The 17,053-nt window shown below is 43.6% G+C and overlaps 1 protein-coding gene across 1 annotated transcript in view; it reads left to right on the plus strand.

Annotated features, from left to right (window-relative positions):
- The first annotated feature begins 5,906 nt into the window (after positions 1-5,906).
- cacna2d3a (calcium channel, voltage-dependent, alpha 2/delta subunit 3a) overlaps positions 5,907-17,053 on the plus strand; it is a 121,951-nt gene continuing 110,804 nt past the window's right edge. The window contains exons 1-2 of the mRNA XM_056422484.1: positions 5,907-6,031; positions 6,320-6,401. Coding sequence (XP_056278459.1) covers positions 5,907-6,031; positions 6,320-6,401 — 207 coding nt within the window. The remainder of the gene's footprint in view (positions 6,032-6,319; positions 6,402-17,053) is intronic.

Raw genomic sequence — 17,053 nt, forward strand, 5'->3', positions numbered from 1 at the left:
AAATCATGCCAACATGCCTACCCTTCCCCACTGATTCTTTATTCTGTAGGGGTATGCAAAATTGACCTTGGTGCTAATGAGCTGCCAGGGAGAGATACAGGATCACTGGTCGGCCTCAGGTCAGACTACACATCAGAAAAGAAAACATGGTCAGAGTGATGAAGCTCTCGCGCTACAGTCTCATGTAGTTTGCTTTATATTCTTTCCAAGACTTATTTCATGGGGAAGGGCCCATCATCATCTTCAGCAGATTGAAGCCATCACTATTGGATGGAAAAGGAGGCGCATCATCAGAAATGTCAGAATGTTTCTCTCTGTGCTGAATTGCCAGGGACATCCCAGTCCCCATCAGCTTGGGTACACTCTGCTCTCCAAAATGAGGTGTGATTACAGCATTCAGAACTGAGGAAATGGAGGGTTAGAGGAGAAACAAGAGGGGTTGTGGGCGTGTGAGAATGGAAAGGAGTACTGGGTCATTAGTCTTTGATGTTTTTTCCTCTGATGTGACCCATGACTAATTCTTCTCCACATTTTTTCAGAAAGTGTGTACGTGCAGGACTTTATTATCTATGAATACATCAATAAATCAATGTATCAATGCATTTATTTTCCTCATGTATTCTAATAATGTCAGGTCATGCTCACCCCATTAAAAACCTCATCCCCATGGCGACTGCATGCTACGCCTTGATTTCAAGGTTGACTACGGTGTGTAAAAGAATCCCTTGCTAATCCAGACTTTAGCCTCCTACCTCAATGCAGCATCCATCCAGAAGATCTCCGGAGACATGGCTGCAGCTCACATGCACAAATCTATCCTTGGGAACTATGTAGAAAAGTCTGCTCCTCGCTATATCTGGAACGTATCTCTTTTTTGTATTAATGAATAATTTTAGGCACAACGGTAATCTCTTTATAGTTGGGTATTTTGGGTGACGGCTAGAAGCTTTTATCACAATTGAACCAAGAGGGACTAATATGGAGTCCCATGGGACATGAGAGGTGCTACGATGTCTTTATTCAGAGGTGAGAATTTATGTAGAACTTATGTTCAGTAACCTTATTATCATCTGCCTCTTGTTTAGTTAAGAACTGTTTGATTTGCTCAACTTTAATGACCAAAATCAACTACATATAAATTCAATTCAATTAAATTCAGTTTATTTTGTCAATATCACAAATTATAAATGTTCCTCAAAGGGCTTTACAATGTACACATATGACATCCCTGTCCCAGGAGTCAGGACCTCACATCGGATCAGGAAAAACTCCCAAGAAATAGAAAAAAAACCTTCACGGGGAAAAAAGGGAAGAAACCTTTAAAGGAGAATCCTTCTCCCTGGATGGACAGAAGCAATATATGTCATGAGTACAGAAGTAAGCATAACAGAGTTACAACACATTCAATGAGTATGAATAGTTCGTAATAGACCCCGATCCAGACCTCCACAATCCATCAGGCAGATGGAGGTAGAGAGGAGGAGTGGGCGAGGCAATCAGCAGGGCCATGGAATCAGACCGATCCAGGTCCAATAGACCTATGAGACGTGAAGTTACAAAGACTCTGGGGAGGAAGCAGAGTTAGTAATGTGCAATGGAGAGATGAAAATGCATCCATAAGTAGAGAGAAGAGGAGATAGGTGCTCAGTGTATCATAACACATCCTCCAGCATCCTATAAGCCTATAGCAGCATATCTAGGGGCTGGACCAGGGCAAACCTGATTCTGCCCTAACTATAAGCTCTGTCAAAGAGGAAAGTCTTAAGTCTACTCTTTAATGAGGTGACTATGTCTGCCTCCTGGACTGAAGGTGGAAGCTAGTTCCATAAAAGAGGAGCTTGATAACTGAAGGCTCTGGCTCCCTTCCTACTTTCTAAGACTCTAGGAACCCCAAGTAGTCCCGCATTTAGTGAGCGCAGCTCTCAAGTGGGGCAATATGGTACTACAAGCTCCTTAAGATACGATGGAGCATTACCAAACAAGGCTTTGTAGGTTAGGAGAAGAATTGTAAATGTGATAAAGTGATTATGTGAATAAGGAGTTGCAGTAATCTAGTCTAGAAGTAACACATGTGTGAACCAGTTTTTCTGCATCTTTTTAAGTGTGCCTGATTTTTTAAATGTTACATATGAAAAAATTCATGTAAGTAAGTAAGTAAAATAACAGTTTTGTCTGAGTTACAGGTTATCCATGATTTTATGTCTTTAAAACATGCTTGAATTTTAGTGAGCTGTTTGGTTTCCTCTGCTTTGATTAATATATATAATTGAGTATCATCTGCATAACAATGAAAGTTTATGGAGTGTTTCTTAAGAATATTGCCCAAAGGAAGCATACAGTATATAAGGTAAATAAAATTGGTCCAAGCAATGTACCTTGTGGAACTCCGTGACTAACATTGGTGGTCATAGAGGCTTCATCGTTTACAAATACAAATTAAGATCGATCTGATAAATAGGATTTAAACCAACTTAGTGCGGTGTCTGAACTGCCAATCGATTGATCCAGTCTCTCTCATAGGATGTCATGGTCAATAGTGTCGAACGCAGCACTAAGGTCTAACAAGACCAGTAGTCCTTTATCTGATGCTATTAGGAGGTCATTTGTAATTTTTCACCAGTGCTGTCTCGGTGCTGTGGTGTTTTCTAAATCCTGACTGAAACTCCTCAAATAAACTATTATGATGTAGAAAGTCACACAACTGTTTTGCGACTACTTTCTCAAGCATCTTGGAGAGGAAGGGGAGGTTAGAGATCGGTCTGTAGTAAGCCAACACCTCTGGATCCAGAGTGGGCTTCTTCCACAGAGGTTTCATTACAGCTACTTTGAAGGAATGTGGTACGTGGCCTGTTAACAAAGACACATTGATAATATCTAATAGAGAGCTGCCAGTTAAAAGCAAAACGTCTTTAAGCAGCCTTGTCGGGATGGGTTCAAGAGACAGGTAGACGTGTTAGAAGTAGAAACGGTTAAATACAGTTGGTCTAGGTTAATGGGAGAAAAGCCATTCAGATATACATCAGGGCATACAGCCGTTTCCAAGGCCACTCCACTTGGGGACAGATTGGCACTGGTTGAGGGCATGACATCATCAATCTTGCCTCTAATAGTTAGAAACTTTTTATTGAAGAAGTTCATGAAGTCATTACTACTAAGGTCTATGGGAATACTCGGCTCCACAGAGCTGTGACTGTCAGCCTGGCCACAGTGCTAAAGAGAAACCTGGGCTTGTTCTTATTTTTCTCTACTACTGATGAGTAATAGGCTGCTCTGGCATTACTGAGGGCCTTCTTATATGTTTTAAGACTATCTCACCAAACTAAGTGGGATTCTTCCAGATTAGTAGAACACCATATGCTTTCAAGCTTTCGTGACGTTTGCTTTAGTTTCCGGGTCTGAGGGTTATACCAGGGAGCAAACCTCCTCTGCCTCACTGTCTTCTTCTTCAGAGGGGCTATCAAGTCCAGTGTCAATCTCAGTGAGCCTGTGGCACTATGGACAAGATAATCAATCTGGGTCAGACTAAATTTAAACCAGGAGTCCTCTGTTATATTGAGACGTGGTATTGAATCAAATGCAGAAGGGATCGCTTCTGAAATAAATAAAGGTCTAATTCATTCCGTTTCATATGATTACTATATTCAGACCGACATGGTGAATATGGCCATTGAATACGTCATTGAAACTAAATAAGAAGGAAAGACATCTGCAGGGGACACCAGCCAAAGGACCAGGACTGGATGGAAATAACATAAAAACCAGAGAAGACTTATCCTGTCCACGAAGACTTCCTTGAACTGAGAACTGAACTGCACCAATGTTTTTCTTAATTTATGTTGGTTTTTATTTGTCCATTCAATCCACCTACTGTAGCTGTTATTCCGACCACAAAGTACCATCAAGTGAAATGGCCTTGCCTTGCTCAGTGATATTCCTACACAATAACACTGCTCTTCCAGGAACTTTCACGTCACACTTTAGTGGATAAAAACTCATATTCATGAAAAAAAGAATCTGTCCAACTACAACAGCTGATATTTGTGTTTTTATTTTTGCAGCTTTGCAGGGATAAGGAAACCTGTATTTATTGTTATATGCCATATGTCACATCCTCCTTGTCTGTCCACCGGGCAACACCAGATGCAATACAAACAATTGTGCAGAGACGGAAATACAAGGAAGAGGCGACGCTCCAAATCAAGAAGGTAAACACCATACAAATGGTCATTTAACATCAACACGTCTCACGTGTGCTTGAAAAAAATAAAAACTTAGTTACGACCACTCAACAAGGCAGAACATGGGTTGAGCATTTTCCCCATAAAATATATGTATGGAAAAAGATTCTTGGAAATTTATATTGAAGATGTTAGTGCTCTGTTTTCTGCAGCATATATATATGAAAATATATATATATATATGGGTACAATTAATAATGATTAATAATCAGTTTAAATCCATTAAAAAGTTGCCAGACTAAAAATAATATTACTAATATACCTGTTTTACAGAATGTATGGATAGTTTAGTTTTATATTAGAAACGTCTAGATGTGACTGACTCTACTTCTCTATGTGTTGGTCTTTAGACTCTTGCATGAGCATATTGGTTTGTGGGTTTGACTGACAAAACCATGTTTCACATTGATATTTAAACCCACATAAGTCAACGGTGAGTCTTCTAGTGTGAAAGAGGTAGGCCATAATAAATAGGGCACCACTTCTGTAGTGGCGGGCTATTCAGTCAGCGTGGATCCCCTACCAATGATTTGAGTCCTTCCAGCTTCATGTGTGAAATTCAATCCGTCGCATGGGACCCGATGCCTGGGGGGCTCTCTTCCTCTTTCCCAGCCCATATGACCACCCACTGCCACATCACTGCTGCAAAGTGCATTTAATTGACATGCTTTTGTGCAGCATAACTGACCTATAATGTGGTCCTTCCCTCTTAGAGTCTGCACATCACCACTATACCTTCTGTGTCTTTTTACACACACACACACACACACACACACACACACACACACACACACACACACACACACACACACACACACACACACACACACACACACACACACACACACACACACACACCTACACACACACACACACACACAAACTCTTTCTTTTGTCTTCTACCTCTCCGTCTTTCGTCAGCACTTTGGCAGTAATTCTTGCTTCAGTGAACTGGGCATACAGTGCATGACTTGATCTGACATGAAAGCTAAAGGCTAGCTATTATTGCCCTGTATTAAAGAACATAAGTGGGAAGGAGAGAGATGGACAGAAAGAGAGAGAGGCAGAAGTATGGCGTAATTCAACAACAATAGCAGCATCCTCCGTAGCCTATCCTGGGAGTAAGGAGGAGAGAAAGTGTGTGTGCGAGAGAGAGAGAGAGAGAGAGAGAGAGAGAGAGAGAGAGAGAGAGAGACAGACAGACAGAGAGAGGCAGTGCGAGAGGAGGTTAGTTGCATCACTCCAGGAGTAGGCGTGCTCTGTGCGCAGCATCGTTTGATGATTTCCCTGGTTCCCCCTGAACCTCTGCTCTCTGCTCTCTGCGGGTGAGGTCGTTCAAACAAAGCGACAGAGCGGACCTTCCCTGCCGGAGGAGTCGAACTCGACTTTCAGGCAGCAGAGCCGTGCGCGCCGCACCGGTCAGCGGGGCAACACCGGGCACTTTGGATAACTCACACAGCTGAGGATCCGGCCGTTTGCCAAAGCGCATCGCTCATCTGAACACAATGCCATGAACGATTTAGTCAGACAGCATACGTGACTTTTGACTACCTCCATTTGCCCCTTTTATTTTCGTGTGGATTCTTTGAAAGGGGGGAAAACAATCCACGGTGGCAGCATAAGCCCAAAACTCGCTCTGTGCGCGTAGGGAGGGTATCTTTGCCCAAGATGCAGCTGGATCGGAGCTGTGTGATTTCCAGTGCGTGGTGTGTGTGTCTCCTTTTACTTTTCTCAACTCTAAGCACGAGGGTCAGTGAGGTGGGAGGCACCCACCAAAGCATCCCTGCGTCCGTGTAAGTAGATACTGTTTTACGCATCACTTGAAACTTGAAGACGAACTTGATTAAAAATACAGCATGCTGCATAAGTCCCAACACATATTTGATGGCTTATTCCGGTATTTTGTTGAATAATTTCCACCGCTGTTTAATGGTGTGTTTGTTGAGTGTGATAGCCTATTTGTTGTAGGCTATGTATATTTTTTAAATCACTGTTAATTCTTAATCTGAACTGTGGCCTCTTCGTCAATATATTTAAAAAGCGTTTCTGATTCATTGCTTGTCTCTGTGTGCCGTCTGCAGGGTGAAGCTGTGGGCTTCAGCTTTTGGTGGGGAGATGAAGTCCATCGCCGCAAAGTACTCCGGCTCCCAGCTTCTGCAAAAGGTGAGCAGTTTCATTGTCTGATCTCAACGTCAGTTTTCAAATTGAAAGTACCCCCTGGAATATCAGTATTCCCCCAAAACAATCTTATAATGTCCACATGACTGAAGTTGAGCAGGTTTTTTTATGGGCAAGTTATTTTTAGAATGGAGCTATATTGTCCCTGATATGTGTTTTTATTTGAAACAATATGTGTACATCGTGCAGTGTGTAAGTACACCCAGGGACCCATACTGTCCTCCAGATATTGCTTTGCAAAACTGAAATGATGTTGGTAAAGTACTGTTTATTCAAGAGCTTAAATAACATGATTGAGAGACTTTTAAAATTGCTTTGTGGCTGTCAAAAGGCCAGCGTATGAGCGGAATTGACTGCACTTGAGTAATTTTTTATTTAAGAGAAATGTCACTCTTCATCTCTTACACTGCAGGATCCATGCTTTTTAGCCACTTGAGAATTGGTACTGCATGCCAACTAGGTAGGCACAGATTTAAAAGCTTATTCGTAAAATGCACTCTTTAAATGGGTGTCGAATTCACAAGCTCTCTGGCAGATTCTCTCTCACACACACACACACACACACACACACACACACACACACACACACACACACACACACACACACACACACACACACACACACACACACATAGATACTATCCAGAAAGCATATATTTTGCTCAGCAACTGAATGTTCCTCACATTTTTAATACCCTCTTTACTCTTTCGTAGCAGTCTGTTCCCATCCCTCGTCCACTCTGCTTTGTGGCGTTCGTGCAAAATTTGAGTGTGATGGAATGCAAATTTTTCTAATGGAGGGTCAGTTGATGAAGCATGAGTTAAAACTGGCTAATGGATAGCCGGTGGATAACGGGCCAAGCCGAGGCTAACCTCTCAGCGGGTGCACGGGGCCATCAGTTCAGGGTCCTATCGGATGTGTAGACCCGCTGTGGTGTGTGGCTGCTGTTTGGTGTCACACAGGCAAGACTACTGATTTGACACAAACACTTACATATGTTCCCTTTCCATGAGTGCACACACAGAATGCCCCTTCCCCCTCCCTCCCACACACATACAGTAAATGTAGCACATGACTGCAGACTGCATGTGCACAAGCACAGTGACCTCGAAGAAATATAGGCCGATAGCGTGGATTTCATCAGCTGTTTGGAAGCTAGAGGAGTGGCATTATCTTGTTGAAAATTGTTCCAACCTTCATTTTTCTTTGCCTCCAAAAAAAGATAACCCTCCCGCAGAGTGACGACCTCTTTATGAAATGCAAATGAGGGCTGCAGGGTTAATTGAGCAAAGAAAAGACTGGAGTCCTCTTTGTGGGAAAAGTGCATCCTTGACACCAAATGTTGAAATTATAGTGTTATTCAAAGTGCCCGCTTGCTAGACCTTACAGTATTGTCAGATATAGAGGGTTTATAGATGCATGCTCACAATCCAGTATGTTTTCCTGTTTTGTGTCCGGTACAGTCGAGTAGCTCTTGTCCAGGAACGTTGAGGAGCGACCACAGTTTCCCCGAGGGCAAATGCTTTTAAATAGACAGAAAGAATGAGGGATATACACTAGTGTATATAAAGAAGATGATGGTACTGAGGAGAAAAGACCAAGGATTGTGTGTGTGTGTGTGTGTGTTTGTGTTGTTACACAAGGGTCAGAGAGGGAACTGAAGAGAGACTGAGTCTATCTGTACCTTGCCCAGGGAAAACAAACTATAATCTATAGCATATTTTTCACTGAAACATTAAAAAGGAAAAAGGTGGACCAGTAGCTGGGCAGTTACATTATTAAAAACTGACTCGATGCACACATGTAATTGTTACTATACATGAATTTTAGTGAAGCAACCACAGAAGTAATGTGACGACAAAACAGTGCACGTCAGGTTTTATGTTTTGTCGAAATTGATGTACAGTAGTTTAAAGTCTTGCACCTACTGTGGCTTTTGTTTTTACTTTCGCTTCCAAGTTAAAATGTTACTCATTTAATAATTTCTCTGTTGATTAATTCGATTCTTGGTTTTACTTCTGATGTAATTATTTTGAATGAGATTGTTAAAGATAAGATCAAATAATCCTTTAATAGTCCCGCAGTGAGGACATTTGCAGGATTACAGCAGCAAGGTAGACGTAAAAAACAAAACAAAAAAACAAGTACAATCAATTGTCAAACAGTAAAGGTATAACAAATAGGCAAATCACAAAAATAAATTATAATACAAAAAGTGTGATTAATAATGATTAATAACATTAAACCATAATAGAGATGCTTTCAGTAATGTCTCAATTATAGACTAATTTATTGAAAGACAACATAATTCACAGAAGGACCTGGAGTACAGAAATTGTAAATGAAGATAGAAATTCCAGATTTGGCCTATGATCCAAACGCCCCTCTCCTCTTTCCTCTCCTCTCTTGTCCTGAGTTGTCCTCCCTTCTCATGCCACAGCCCGTGTCCTGTATCAATCGAAAACAGCTCTTCTTTCAAGGTTATATCAGTAGGACGCGCGCGCGTGTGTGTGTGTGTGTGTGTATGAGTTCCTAAAGAAGAAGAACAAAAAGATACATGATCAATGAAGCCTTCCATTTGTTACACAAATCCGACCTTAGCAAACACAATACATGTGCACATTGAACACTGTACACACATAGAACGGAAAGGGAACTTTTGTTTGAAACACATTAAACATCTCCCACTGATAGTTTGAATTAGCTGTGTGTGTTGTACCCTCTTCACTGCTATTCTGTTGAAATCTTTAATTTCATGTATCATTGAGCAACCTGTCCATACGAGCCAGCCTGGCTGTGATGGCTGTGTCTGTGTGTGTGTGTGTGTGTGTGTGTGTGTGTGTGTATGTTGTTGGCTGGACTAGTTTTCACCTCACTGATGTTATGGCTTTTTGGAATCAAAGTAGTGGGACATTATGCCACGCTGAAATAACTTCAAGCCTCTTGGTAATGATGGAAGATAGAAGACAAATGATCATTCTGTGGGATCGCCACAGCGGCTGGCTGAAAGTTATCAGTGCACGTCTGCTTTATACTTTTTTTAAGTATAGGCTGTAGGCAGCAGACATACTGTAATGTATTTCTTTGCAGCGTGTATGTGTGTGTGTTACGTTTATACCAAGTAAAAGCATGCTCAATCACACATACACACACAGACACCGTTTACTCAGCAAAAGATCAGAGGATAATAGTAAAAAGTAATGATGTGTGACCAAGAGTACGCTGGAATCGATTTGACTGGATGGGGAAGAAGAGTGTGTGTGTCGGGGTGTTTGAGCACATATGGTGTACTATACCATTCTCCCATTATTACCAAACAGTCACTGACATGTTGACAAGCTGACAATATTCTTGAACAATGAGCAAAAGAAGACAGGGTGCAGTGGTTCCTCAAAAAGAAGTAGTGGAAATCAGTATTAAAGTTGTCCAGTGAAGTAAAGAAGCTAATGTTTTAGACGTGTGCTGGGTTTATGGACTATCGAGGGAAAGACATCATGAATACTATTTTCTTTCATTTTATTCATTTCAGTTCATTGAGCAGTAACCCCCCCCCCCCCCAACACCTTGATACATTTAACAGAATTGTGAGCCATTTCTTCAAAATGCAACATTATCACCGATTGATTTCAACATCTGAAATTTAAACCTTTCATCAAAAAATCATGTGAATAACATCCTTCATACTGGTTCATAATAAAAAATATATAAATACATTTTTTAAAGCATATTTTTGTCCTAATACCAGTTCATTTGGCTTCATTTAACGGACTGCCTAGCTGTCTAGAAGTTAATAAATCCAATAGATCAGCTAATTATGTACATGACGAGTTAATTGATTTACACACAACAGCAATATGTTTTGAACTTTTAGAGGCCTTCCGCGTTACTTGTTTCTCAGAAACATAAACGGATTTCTAAAGAAGGTCCTTTGTCTGTATTGGGCGAATACAATTTTTAATTGTAGTTCCGAATATGTATTTTAGTCACACTAACCAGATTTAAGCGCATGAAGTGTAAACGATTATGCTTTTCAGTTTTTCACATTCATTTTCAAATTAATTACATATTTAGATGGAAACAGTGGAAAAATTAAGAAATACTTTTACCTTTTTAAATTGTATTTTCCAGGCAGTGCTTTATGTTTTAATTTGATTCAACATTTTGTATTCCCAAATGTTATGCTGAATCAAATGTAGTTTCAATAATATACAAATTATCCGTTTCAAATATTTGTCAAGAAAATCTTTTTTTTTGTATTAGCAGGTGTTAAAGTTAAGTTGATAAACCCCAAAACCTTTGAAGTTTAATTATTCTAGGAGACATTTACACTTTACAAATACCCACACATTTCATATAGTAGTTTCAAAGATGATAATGTTATTTGTTTTGGCGGGGGGATTCTTGACCCATAGATCACTTTGTCTGTGTGTGTGTGTGTGTGTGTGTAGTCTGCTGCCAAGGGTGGGTGATGGCTGAGCGGTTCCAGTGTAACACTGTGTCAGTGAGGGGGAGACTGCTGCAGATTAGATTTAGCTTTGAGAAAATTGAAAAGCTGTCTCGTTTGTTTCAGCACAGCCGCCGATGAGGTGAGTCTTGGGGGTGTGGCGAGGTGTGTGCTGATGACTGTCCGTCTCTCCCTAACCTCCCCTAACCCTCCCATTTCTTCTCCTGATTCTTTCTCCCTCCCACTCTTGTTCTCATTGACTAAAGCATGCTGCTAAATTTGATTCTGCTCCTGCTCATAAAGCGTGAGGGAAGACAGACGTGTGTGTGTATGTCTGTGTCTGTGTGTGCATGTGCATGTAAGAGAATAAAATGAATGAAGAAAGATGGAAGAATGCCGTGTCACAGAGTTAATTACAGCCTGAGCATGCTGCAACCCTTTCATGTCTTAGCAGACCAGCTTTAGCCAACATAGCCACTCACTCATTCTGTAATTAGTGCTTTGTTTGTGAAAAAGCATGAGAAAAGCCGCTGTAAATCAAACACCCTGCCTTTACTGTAGAGAGGTAAGGCGCAAGGGAGCAAGGGAGCAAGGTCCTTTGCTACCGGATTAGAGAACTTACATTCTGAAAGAGCACGACTGCTGACGCTTTGTTTGAAAATCAAGTGTCTTTTGACGACCTGTTGTGCGGTTTACCTCTTTGCTTTATCCCCAATCTTTCTGACTAAGTTCATTTGCCAGCTTTAAAAAGCGTTTGATTTAGTAGGTAATTTGTAAGGAAATATACTTTTCTTCCCAGTTCCTGCATATTTTGCAGAAGATCCACATGCTCACGGAGTGTTTTGCATACAGTGTAACAGCTTGTGCTCTGTGCTGTTCAGGTGATGAATTTGAACACTGAGGAGTTATATGCTATGTCATTCATCATTGGGTGTTCAGCTTTGACAATGCCTCCGTTGGCCTACAGATAAAGAGCATCTCACCGTGGCAACACCGGACATTACCAGACGCACACAAGTATGCGAGCATACCCTCACACTCTCACAGAGTTTTCTAATTATGACAGATTGTTGTGCTCCGGAATGGATTGCATGCAGAGAGTAAACACACGCACACTTGGTAAAGGGGCGAGGCTAGTACTATTTAGCACATTAACGTGTGCAACATGTGTGAAGGACGTTCCGTGACTTGCTGCCCACATCCATCATCCTGCCGGTGGTTTGGGTCCACCCTGTGCGCTGTAGGTAAAGATGGCCCGTAAAGGACATCCGACCCATTACAGCTGCTACATCAATCACAAGTACCTCCTTGTGTGTCTTAAATCTCTGCACGCTAAGAATGTTTAGCTTTAAATGTTACGCTCACAATTAAAGATGCACTATAGCACCCCGGCTCTTTCTTTCTTACTCTCCCTCACTTTGTCTCTTTATTACCTACATTCCTGTCAACTCTCCCTCCTTCAACATTTTCACTTCTGTGTTTTTGTGTCCCTGTGTGTCCCCCAATCATTTTTCTCCCTTTCCCCCCTTCTCTCTCGCACTTTCTATCCTCCTCTCCCTTCATCCCCCTGCTTCAATAATGGATAGGATGCAGCAACGGTACTAAAGAATACATGGTAGGGGATCTTGGGACACGGCAGTGTTTGGAGCAAGTGTTGGTGCCCACACGCTTAAAAAACAGTTCTGCTGGGCCAGCACCGTCGTGCACTGGCTGCCTCTCAGGTGGCCTCAATATGTGTCCCAACTCACTCCCTCTGCCTCTACTTCACCTGTGCCAACACACACACACACACACACACACACACAAACAAACACTTTGTTTGGCTGTACTTTATGCAGCCTCACACTGCGCCCCATTTGCACAACACTTCTCCTAGACTCTAAAAGAGGTGCCAAATCTAGCTCAGTGGAACAACAGTAGCTCCTCCTCCTGGTGACTTTCACCTTCACTTGCTATCATCTCACCCAAACACACACTTGCCAAGAATACAATATGTATGCCCAAAGTAAAACAAATAAAAATACTTGCGACGACAATATTTAAAAGACATGCTGCTGTTTCATGCGACAATGTCAGATGAATCAGTGGACTCGGACACGGGGAAGTTGGCAGGTTCAAAGGTCTGGACTCAGGCAACACTAAAGAATCTCTCCCTCAATACACATTAAGAAAATGTCTAACTCTATTAGTGGGTATCTATTTAAGTGTTCTTTTGCATCTCCTTTATTACACATCATGTGGCTTAAGGCCTGTGCTGGCTAATGAGCAGATGACATTGTGGTAATGCAGAGCACTGAGTAAGTGGTAATGATTACTTGGACACAATAATCAGTGTGGATCAATGCTGAGCTGTATTGATCACATGGCGGTCGTGTGCAGTTGATATGTCTACATTTAATCCATACAGAGACATTTTTGCTAACCCATACATTGTTTTTCAACTGCATACATTTTTTGGTCCCCTCAGTTTGGCTTGCGATTTATTCAATGGTTACAGCGTGATATTAGTTAATAATTAGTAATTGACTCGCAAAAGTAAAACCTGTATTGCTGGTCATGCTTTAGGTGTGTGGTGACTAAGTATTGGTTGTTTAATATCCTTCAGTGCGCTTCTTAACCATTTGGTAAAGCACATTTTGCATTGTGATATACTTAATGTACCGAACTAGATCCATCTCAAGCACTTGGTTGAAGTATCTTAGGGTTAAGGCTAGAAAGCGTCCGTCTTGTGTAAAATGATTGCGATAGTTTGTATGTGTGGCTGCTCATGGATTTTGGAACCTTTTTAAGTCAATTTGGAAACTGATTAACTATGGCTGCCAAAAATTCAAACTAGCCAGCTGTTTTTGTCTAACAGCAATAAACGAGTATCCTGTTTGATATTGACAAGAGATGCAGCGCCATAGAAAGTCAAATAACTTTTGACTGGACGATCAGAATAAAGGCAGCTACCATAAATTGCTGTGTAGAAGGTACAGTCAGGGGCATAGTAGGCATCTGGAACCCAAGTGACAATGAAAGAGTGAAAACATGTCTGATGCATGTGATGGCGCGGCTGTGTCCAGACGCCGTCGAGGTAGCTCCGCGGAGATTGTGCGCTCTTTTAGTTTTTGTGTTTATTTTTAATATTTTCTTTGCCACAAACACATCGGCACTAACAGCATACGACCGCAGCACACTTTTGGACATAAACTTTTGCGCAAAACAAGGGTTTTTGTCCACTTTTTCCATCGATCCAGCGTGGCCAGCAGAGATCGTACGAGCGAACCACAACAACAACAGTGGAGCCGCTACTACGGGGAGACGACGAAAACATCGAGGGAAACGGAGCGGAATTGAACAGACTGAGAGTTCAAGCCCACCGTCCACCTCTGCCCAGCATCCTTCTTGCTAACGTCCAGTCTCTGGAAAATAAGATGGATGATGTTAGGGCAAGGATCAGATTCCAACGGGACATGAGGACTGTAACATCTTTTGTCTGACGGAAACATGGCTGACCCGCTGGTGCGGATCGAGTCATATGCCCAACCGAGTCCTTCTCTGTTTTCCGTGCAGACAGAACGGAAGAGTCTGGTAAATCTAAGGGTGGAGGGGTTTGCTTCATGACTAACAACAAGTGGTGCGACCCCAAGAACATTAAGACTCTTTCTCGTTCCTGCTCGCCGAACCTGGAACATCTGACGATCTCATGCCGTCCATTCTACCTTCCCCGGGAGTTCAGCTCGGTCATCACCACAGCCGTCTACATTCCACCACAAGCGGACACCGACGTAGCACTATCGGACCTACATGATGTGTTATGTCGGCATCAGAACAAGTATCCCGACGCGGCTGTGGTGGTGGCTGGGGACTTTAATAGGGCAAACCTAAAAAAAGTCATGCCGAACTTTCACCAGCACATTACGTGTGCTACCAGAGGAAAGAACGTTGGACCACTGCTATACGCCATTCAAGAGAGGCTACAAGGCTGTCTCTCTCCCTCCGTTCGGCAAATCAGACCATGCCGCCATTTTTCTGCTTCCGGAGTACCGGCAAAAGATCGCGCGGGAAGCGGTAGTGACGAGGAACGTAATGCGGTGGTCTGACCAATCAGAGGCTGAGCTACAGGACGCTCTGCGTGTCGTCGACTGGGACATGATCCAATCCAGTTCCAGTGACGTCAGCGAGTTTGCGGAAGTAGCAATGAGCCTCATAGCAACGCTAGCGGACACCATCGTCCCCACGGTAAAAGTTAGGGTCTTTCCTAACCAAAAGCCGTGGGTTGATAGATCCATCCGTGAAGCTGTGAACGCCCGTACTGCTGCCTATAACTCCGGTCTTGTATCCGGCAACATGGACGAGTACAAGGCAGCGGTCTATGGACTGAGGAGGGCGGTGAAGGAAGCCAAGAGGAGGTACCGAGACAGAGTGGAATCACAGATGGAGCAGCGCGACACCAGGCGCCTATGGCAGGGGCTACGGACTATCACAAACTACCAGAGCAGACCCCGCGCAATGGTGAGTGCCGACGCATCCCTAGCGGACGACCTGAACTCATTTTATGCACGGTTTGAGGCTAGCAACAACAGCGCTAGCTCGCCGGCTAACAACAACACCGTTTGCGTCGCCAAGGAGAGTTCTACCGCTGGGGATGAACACACTCTCTGTGACCGAGCACAGTGTGAGGAGGGCTCTGTTGAGGGTGAACACCAGGAAAGCTGCAGGTCCAGATGGCATATCTGGGCGAGTACTGAAGACCTGTGCTAACCAGCTAGCTCCAGTGTTCACCACAATATTCAACCTCTCCTGGCTGAGTCCGTGGTCCCCGCCTGCTTCAAGAGATCCACTATTGTCCCTGTGCCCAAGAATGCTTCTCCAGCATGTATGAATGACTACCGACCGGTGGCCCTCACCTCGGTGGTCATGAAATGCTTTGAGAGGCTGATAAAGGACTACATCTGCGCCTTCCTCCCTTCCTCCATGGACCCGCTGCAGTTTGCTTATCGCCCAAACAGATCCACGGATGATGCTGTCTCCCAGGTACTGCACACCACACTCTCTCATCTGGACAGCCAGAGGGGGCTATGTGAGACTGCTGTTCATTGATTATAGTTCAGCTTTCAACACCATAGTCCCTCCAGACTGGCCGGCAAGCTGATTGAGCTGGGACTGAACACCCCTGTGTGCTTGGATCCTGGACTTCCTGACCGCCAGGCCACAGGTGGTCAGGGTGGGCAGACACACCTCAAACCCCTCACCCTGAACACAGGATCCCCCCAGGGTTGCGTCCTCAGCCCCCTACTGTACTCCCTGTACACACATGACTGTGTGGCCAGGTTCAGCTCCAACACCATCATCAAGTTTGCGGATGACACAGTGGTGGTGGGCCTGATCTCCGACAACGCGAGAAGGCCTACCTGGAGGAAGTTGCTGATCTGTCACTCTGGTGCCAGGACAACAGCCTCATCATGAATGTCACCAAAACTAAGGAGCTGATTGTGGACTTCAGGAGGGTACAACAACAGAGGACGTACTCACCACTGGGGATTAACGGGACTACTGTGGAGAGGGTGAGCGGGTATAAATACCTGGGAGTCCACATCACCGAGGATCTGACATGGTCAACGAACACAGACACTCTGGTGAGAAAGGCAAGGCAGCGCCTCTACCACCTCAGGCAGCTGAGGAAATTTAAAGTTTCCCAGAGGATCCTTCAGTCCTTCTACTCTGGAGCTGTAGAGAGCGTCCTGACAGGAAGCATCACAGCCTGGTTTGGCAACTGCTCCGCTCAGGACAGGAAGGCTCTGCAGAGAGTAGTGCGTTCGGCTGAACGCACTATTGGAACTACACTCCCACCCTGCAGGACTTGTACACCAGGAGGTGCAGAACCAGAGCCGGCAGGATCATGAAGGATCCTCACCACCCCAACAACAGACTGTTTCAGTTGCTGCGGTCAGGCAGGCGCCTCCGTAGTCACGCTGCAAGAACAGAGAGACTGAGACGGAGTTTCTTTCCTCAGGCCATCAGGACTGTGAACTCCGACCTCACCAGGACCCCCACATAGACCCACACAACTGCCCCTCTTAGGCACACACACACACACACACACACTTACTGTAAATATTGTGTTGTTTTTTATTGTAAATAGTGTGTACTTGTTGCCCTTGCACATTCCTGCTGAGCATTGCCACTTTCATTTAACTGCACACCCTG

This window comes from Pseudoliparis swirei, chromosome 9, assembly GCF_029220125.1.
Source record: "Pseudoliparis swirei isolate HS2019 ecotype Mariana Trench chromosome 9, NWPU_hadal_v1, whole genome shotgun sequence".
Taxonomy (NCBI): domain Eukaryota; kingdom Metazoa; phylum Chordata; class Actinopteri; order Perciformes; family Liparidae; genus Pseudoliparis; species Pseudoliparis swirei.